Here is a 7846-nt window from a genome sequence, read left to right on the forward strand (position 1 = left end):
GGGACGAGGCAGCACAAGTGCAAGATTTCCACAACTCGGCAGGGATCTCACATTCCTCCCTCCACCTCGGGGCTGCTTATTAAATATGCTGTCATATTAAAACAAAACTACTTTAAAAAATAATAGAATATAGAAGCAAGCAGGATTCAGGGAAGTAATGGGGTAGGCTGCGGGCCTGATCCTGCTCTCCCTTGGGCCGGGGAAATGAGGAGCATCGGGTGAAGCCTCTGGGAAGGCAGGTCCAAGATGGGCTCCTTCATTCCAGCCTGAGTGGGTCAGAAAGGAGATCTGGCCCCTTTCCCGTATTTAATGCTGTCACAGCTGAATTTATCACGCTGATACCGGCGGAGCTGTTTGCAGAAGCGAGGACCGCAGCAGCAGCAGCAGCCCTGGCAGTGCAGAACACGGCCGGGGAGAACAAACCCTCCCTGCCTGGGATGGATGCAGCTCCCAACGCGGCACCGACAATAAAAGCATACCTTTCCCGGGCAGGCAAAGGCTGCCTGAACTGTCACTTTAATTGAAACCTTCTGCAGTCGTATACTTCACCTTATGTTTAATGATTCACCTCTTAAGCAGCCCACTTGTACCTTTGTAATCTTTCTGAAGGTTAACTTGTTGATCCTAGAAACTTGTCTGGAGAGAGCGAGGCAATTTGCAGGGAGGCTAAGAAGAAAAAATGTATCATGTTTTCTGATGAAAAGTGTTTTTCTTGGGGGAGAAGGAAAGAGAAATGAATTGCAAAATTCAGAAGACCTGAGGAGACTTCAAAAAGAAAAAGAAGGGGGGAGAAAAAAAAAAGGAAATAAATGTCCATAAAAAAATAGGAGGGGTAGGGGGGAGCAGCTGGATTTAGTTTTCAGCTCCTGGGAGACATTTTATTTCTGCTTTATAGGAATTAAAAAAATATTTGTCATTTACCAGATCAAATAAAAATAATCCTAGAGTTAAATTATTTTTAGGACATTAAGAGTTACGATCTTATGGGTAATAATCTATTTCTAACACTGTAATGGAGTAACTGGCAATTTCATACAGCTTCGGGATCAATCCTTCCCTGTTTGCCATGTACCTATGCAAATAAATATCCCATTCGATTCATGTCCATATCGTAGAATCTGCCTGCTTCTTTCTTATTCCTTTAATATTTAATTATTTAAAACAAGGAGAAATCCCACGGGGAATTTCGTCTCAAAAAATAGCTGGCTTATTCTTGTCATTTGAGAATAACAGAAAAATACGAGAAAATCTAATTTTTTTTTAAGTCTTAAAACTGAAACTCAAATAAGAAGGACGAGGAGAAAAAAATCTTAAAACCCAGAAACCAAACTTTCCCCCCTCCCTTTTTACATGAATATTCTGGGGTTTTACTGTAGCTATTCATAGTTGTACCTAAATGTAGTCTATAAATCTACTAATATATTATTTAACACTCTAACTACTGGTATAAAAAATTTTAAAATATTCTGTTGGCAATACATTTAATTGAATTCTTTTCAGAGACAGTTTGCTATTGCCAGGCATGCTTTTACAGATAGCACAGAGAAATAAAAGAATTTCAGGAGGCAGTAAAACAAATAATTACCATTTTCACCATTACTTCCAGATACCCTGCCATCCAGTCACTAAATCCTTTAAGTCTAAATCAGAGGGTTTCAGTGAACAAAATTGTACAGATAATTTCAAAGAATAAAAAAATTACGTCTATGTTTTATTTGAAGAGAGAAATTGAAATTCATGTAGCACTCTACTGGCCGAGATGTCCGAGGATTTATTAAAAAACAAAAACAAAAACAAAATAAAAACAACAGGCTGGTTTAGCCTGAACTTGAGAGGCCTGTTTCAAAATGTCCAGGATCAATGCAAACCCCTTTTTTAATTTCAATGTGTTTGTGCCTGCAAAACTTGGAGGCATCATCCTTCTTCTTAGCCTGTCTTCTGCTTTTTAACATCAGGGATCTGCAAGATTGTCCGAGGCATAAGAGTAATAAATAATACTACTAACCATCCAAAGTAAGCACTGCCTTTATTCTTTTCATTATTTTTTTTTCCCCAACAAAGCAACCACTTTTGCATTCAGCTTGAACCACCTCAGCATAACTCCTTATCAGGAAAGTATCTGTAGGGATTAGTGAGGATTTCTTAATCTTGACAGCTGAGAGCTGACAGATCTGCTGAAAAGGAAAGAGGTCAGCGGTGCCACTCAGCCACGGGCCAGGCATTTTCAGTTTCCACAGGTCACACACTTCATATTTTCATGGGTGACAAGATTTGGGGACAAGCAAGGCATTGCTGGGGATGCTGGCCGGGCAAAGGCTCGCCCACCACGTGCCCTGCCCGGAGGGTCCTCTCTGAGCACAGACCCACCAAGGCATTGCCAGGCTTTGGTCCGTAACTGGTTAAAAATTGATTGGGACCGGGGAGGGGTGGGAGATAATTATCTGTGGCTGGAAAACCTCTGGATGAAGTTTCCTTTTTAAATCGAAGATGGGGCAGAGATGGCACGGGGCTGTAGGTGCTCAGTGGGACGGGGACACTCCTTACACACCTCCTGGTAACTGATGTTTACTCATACTCAGTGTTTGGGAGATTAGGCAGGCAGACGGGCAGATATCTCACTCCTTTGCTTATGTGGGAGGAAAGTAATTTTTGACAGGCAAGTCTGCACTGTCTCCTGGCAGCAACAGCCAAGCAGATATGCCAGTTATTTCGGCAATTTTGCAGGAATATTATCCTGGGGTTTTATTTGAGCGCAGCACGGGCACACAGCCCTCCATCATCAGAGCGGCTCTCCTTGCAGGGTACTGGTCCGAGCACAATTTGTCACCCCAAGCAGGGCGTCTGTACATGGCACAGAGGCAGCAAGGTGGTGGGGAGAGCCATGTCTTGTCACGGAAGCACTGCGGGCCGGCCAGCCGCATGCCCCTTCGCAGCCTTTGGCTATCGCTCCCTCCACCCATCTCACCATCCCTCTGGTCCTGTCCTCTGGGGTGCCCCGTGCCTGCACCACCACCCCCACCCCCCCACATACCAGTCCGGCTCCAGACGCCAGCAGATGCCAAGTGGTACCTATGGCCGTCTAAAGCCTCTGCAGGAGGTGTGATGGGAGCAAACTGGGCCAGGGGCTTGCAGGTGGGCAAGCGGTCGGTGGGCTGACTCAGAGCTGGGCTGGGCGGCAGCGAGGGACGGTCAGGTGTACCCAGGGCGTGCTGGAACAGCCAGGCTTTACCACGACATTCAAGTTTTTCCACTTCCAGTCCTTCCCCTCACAGTAAGGACTGAGACAGATCACAAACACGCCAATTAAAACAAAACAAAACAAAAAATAAAATAAAAAAGGAAGAGAAAGCAAGAAAAAGGAGCCCCGATGAGCATCACAGTACTCCACTCTCTGCCATTTCCACATTTCCATACGCCCGGCTGCTGCTCCCTCTTCTCTCCCCAGCCAGAGCCCATGCCTCTTCCGATACCCAGGAAAACATTTTGTTCTGCATTAAAGGCTAAAGCTAACACATGACCAGCGAGAGGCAGCAGTTTGTTTAGCTCTTGGAGTTTATTTTAATTGCGGCCTTGTTTTGTAATGAGGACGGCCACGGCAGGGGGAGCCTTCTGGGATGCAGGGGGCTGTTCCGGGGGAGTTTCCTTATCAATAAAAAGGAGTCTCATCTGTTTAAATTAACAAGAACCGGATGGAATGTGTGCTGAGCTGCTTTGTTTTCCTGGAAGTTAAACGGTACACGTTCACTTATTAAGGATCTCAGTGGCTGGCAGGGATCACAGGTCCCCTCCAAGTGCCACCTTCCACATCCCCAGCCTTCACTGGGGAGGAAGGAGGGGGAGAGAGACGGGCCCTGCATTCATGCTGACAGGCAGAAAACAGCCTGGTAAACCTGAGTAGTTTGTTATGATGATGCATGAAAAAAAGAAGGAAAAAAGAAAAATCATGTGATTTTTATGCAAATCAGGAGAATTGGACGGTTAAAAAACCCCTAAATGTCAGGTAGATAAGATCACATACACCTAGAGCAGTGTCATGATATTCTCTGTACGTTACATTCATACTGGAAACCAAAACGTGTTACAGAAATCAGACACCCACAAAAAGCTCTGAGATTGCACTAAGAACAGGTTCCTGCAAAGCACCAACCTCTGACAAAAAAAAAGAAAAAAAGAAAAAAAGAAAAAGAAAAAAAGTAGGTTAGATTAGAAAACAAGATAGTTCAATACAGCCAGGGAATAGGCTGTCCCTGCGCAGCGTGCAGCCTGGCCTCAGTGCACGCACATTAATATGCACAAAACTCCTTTTAAGTAACGTTTGTGCGGCGGCACCCGGCTCCAAAATGGTCAGGCTGCTCCCGCAACCCATCCTCAACTGCCACGGGGAAGGGGAGAGATTTACCGGCTCTCTTCTGTCAGGCTAAACTTTTCTCTCCCAGACACGATTTTTGTTTTCTTTTAAAGTCCTGGCAGCTATTTTGTACAGTGATGGGTAAGCCTCATGGCCTGAAGGAGTTAATTTCGAAAGAAAAATTATAGTGGGGCACTGTTTATTTAAGCAGTATTTTGTAGAAGCAGCAGCGCTTCTTTCCAGAAGTGCAGTTCACCTGGGAAAAATACGCACTGGCCTCAACGCTGCTTAAAAACCCGCTCTGTGTCCCCTGGGGGGGGACGACCCCAGCCCCGGGGGCTCCCATCACGGCAGAGGTGCCCCTCCAGCTCCAAGGGCCTCCACCAGCAAACTGCAGCTCTCAGGGAGGGCTAAATAATTTCACACCGTTTTGTGCCCCACACGCCAACATGCAGGCAGAGGGGCTGCTTTCCATCCGAGGAGCTTTGCCAGGGGGACAATGGAGAGGCTGGAGCAGGATGCCCACAGAGCGGTTTGAGGCACCTGTAGCGATGCCCAGTGCTGCTCCTGACTCCGCTCCCACTCCTCGGAGTGTGTCCAGAAATACCCCTGCCAACTCCAAGGGGAGTTCTCCAGCAGCATCGTCCTTGTCCCAGCACCGCCAGGCAGCGCATCAGGGTTCAAACCCCTGCCTGGGTGAGGGGGTCTCTGCAGGGAGAAGGGTGTTTTCGAGAGGGGGATGCATGAGGCTGGCCCCCCACAGCGGGGTGACTGCAGCTCCCCACTGGTGGGGCCGAGCTGCTGCCCCTCCTGGTGCCGCACAGGCACCTCGTGGGTGCACGGGAGCTGCCCCAAGGCCGGTGGGGAGCGTCCCGCAGCCAACACGGGGGCTGCTGGTGGCTTCCCACCCTCCCCACCATGGGGCCACCTTCCCCCTGCACAGCCAAGCCGCTTGCTGCGGGCCAGCAGAGGCGAGGGAGGCCATCCCGTGGGGCATCGCCACCCTACCCGCCTGGCAGCCACCACCACCGCCTGCCACGCTGGTCCCCAGAGCTGCGACCCAGATGGGACAGGCGAGGGGAGAGGGTGACAAGGCCTCGCTTGGCCCTGACCCTGCTGGCCAATGGGGGGAGAGGGGTCCCAGGGAGACAACCCTATCCCCGGCACCCCGAAGCCCCCTGTGAGGCACTGCGGGGACCTGGGCTGCTTTGGGGGACAGCAGGAAGCAGTGGGAGGTGGGAGTGGGTGGCAGGAGCCACCAGAGAGCTGTGGCCGGGCCCTGGGTGATGGAGAGCAGGGAAGAGAAGGTACAGAACCAGAGCAGAAAGGCCAAAAACGCCACAGAGGCACCCAGGCCGCCCAGTTCCCAGCCCAGAGGGGCTGCTGGTGGCTGCTCTCTGCGTCCCTGTAAGGAGGGGGGAGAGGATGGAAACTCTGATGCAAGCCCGGCTTGGCGGTGGCCGGGCAGAGCGAGACATCTCCCCCATAAAAGTGCTACTTGAACAGAAGCCGTGCTCGACCTCGGGTCTCTGCCAAATCACAACCCCGAGCAGCAGCCCCCTCGCTGCTACCGGCCGTCCCGCGGGCACCGGGCTCCGCTGGGCACCCGCTCCGGCTGCAGCGACAGCGTCACAAGCTGCAGAGAAATGACAAACAGAAAAGGTCTTCCCCCCGCCACCATCACCACCAGCAACCTCCTTCCTTTTAATTTCATTGCTGTAAAAAAAAAGAAAAAAGAAAAAAAAAAAACAAACCCAAAACAAACCCCCAAAAAACCCCAAACTTCAAAAAAATCCCGGAGCTGAATTTATATTATTGTGCCCGTTGTTCCTCCGGCCGCTCGCGGACGGCCGGGGTCCTCTCCCTGCCCGGGGACGACACCGGAGTCGCACAGCTCAGGCTGGGCTCGCTCGCTGGGAATTAAATATTGCTTTTTAACTACAGGAAAGCCGTCTCCAGCATATCTGTTCCATCTTAAGTGTCTCTGGAGCACCATCCCTGTCTTGCCACCGGGCTATTTTTAATGATGAGTCGGATTAGCAGATGGGCTTTCTTCCTAATTTTTCATCCCCCCCACTACTACCACCCTTCCTTGCTTCAAAGCATTTCGGTTCAAGAGCTCAGCTAAGAAATCAAAATAAAAGCAGCACCTGGGGACTTTGCGTTCAAGGTGGCCGCTCCGCGGGGCTCGGCGGTAGCTGAATCAGTAGCTCTGAGCAATTGCATTAGTGGACCGAGGGCACCGTGACCTGCGGTGGTTATTCTCGTAAACAAATTTCTATTAATTGCAACGGCCCGGGAATGGCATCGCGGAGCGTGCCTTCCCCCTGCTCCCCGCCACCGCACCCCACAGCCCCCAAACCCGACGGGGGAAGACAAATGAGCCTTGGATGTGCTGAGCCACCCCTCCGGAGAGCAACCGCGCAGCAGGCCCGCTCGGAATAAATACTCAAGGCTGGGGGACAGAGAGGTAGAAATCTCGACGGATTTACATACAGGGTCATACATTTCCATAGAGGTCCGGGGGAAGGCCGGGGTGATGGGCCCCCCTCCCTCTGCACCCCCTTGCAAAGCCCAGCCGAGCCAGGGCTTGCAAAGGTTTTGCATTATTGCCCCTCCCGCCGCCCCAGCCCACCGGCAAAGAGGCCTCTGCCCAGCCAGAGGCAAAAAGTGCCGAAATCAAACCCCTTCCAGCAAAGCCAGCGCGGTTTTGCATCCCCAGCACAGTCCGACATTTCCATACAAGCAGAGTATTTACAGACTTACAGGTTATATTGCAACAATAGTAACAACAGCTACAAAGAATTAACCCACCACTCCAGAGTCCTGGAAAGGAAAAGAGAAAACGGATCAAAAAAAAAAAAAATCATCTTTTTTTTTGTCTGGAGAATCCTGGCAAAGAAATACAAAAATCATTAAAAAAAAAAAAAGAAAAATTCAAAACAAAAAGGAAGAAGGGAAGGGAGTACATGGGTGGGGGTGGGGGGTGGGTGTCTTTAAGGAAAAAGCTTCTTTCCCCGAGAGTAAATCCCGTCGGAGGCCGTGAGCTGAACGTGGCTGTTTGCAAAAATTATAAAAAAGCTGATTGAGGGAAAAATAATTACAAAAAAAAAAAAAAAAAAAAAAAGAAAGTAAAAATCCAGTGCAATGCAGCAGGATCCTGGCTTTGCTCGCTGGGTTGGTTTGTTTTTTGTTTTTTTTTCAGGGGGAGGGTTGCTTTTAGACGCGAAAGTGACCCCCCGCCCCAAATTAAATATAAAAATAATTAAAAATAAAAAAAAAAATAAAAGGCGTAATAATTTTTTTTTCAGATCTCTTCCTTTTCCCTCTCTTTCGGAGAGGCACGGGGCGTGGGGGGTGGGGGGGTGGGATGTGTGTTTGCACCGCCCGGAGTTGCACCCGGGACCCCCCCGTTCGTCGCCGCCGCCGCCGCCGCCGCCGCTTGCAGCTCCGCGCCGCGCGCGCTGCTCCGCGGCCGCGCGCCGCCACCCCCGCCGC

At 50.0% G+C, this 7846-nt stretch overlaps 1 protein-coding gene across 1 annotated transcript; it reads right to left on the minus strand.

The window, feature by feature from the left end:
- Positions 1-3534: 3534 nt before the first annotated feature.
- On the minus strand, positions 3535-7834 carry LOC106631459 (uncharacterized). The gene is made up of 2 exons (XM_014283631.3): positions 6499-7834; positions 3535-5984 (listed from the first exon to the last, which is right to left on the minus strand). The coding sequence occupies exons 1-2, from the start codon at positions 6953-6955 to the stop codon at positions 5503-5505; spliced, it is 939 nt and encodes a 312-aa protein (XP_014139106.2). The 5' UTR covers positions 6956-7834; the 3' UTR covers positions 3535-5502.
- Between the last annotated feature and the right edge of the window lie 12 nt (positions 7835-7846).

Source organism: Falco cherrug, chromosome 11 (genome assembly GCF_023634085.1).
Source record: "Falco cherrug isolate bFalChe1 chromosome 11, bFalChe1.pri, whole genome shotgun sequence".
Lineage (NCBI taxonomy): Eukaryota > Metazoa > Chordata > Aves > Falconiformes > Falconidae > Falco > Falco cherrug.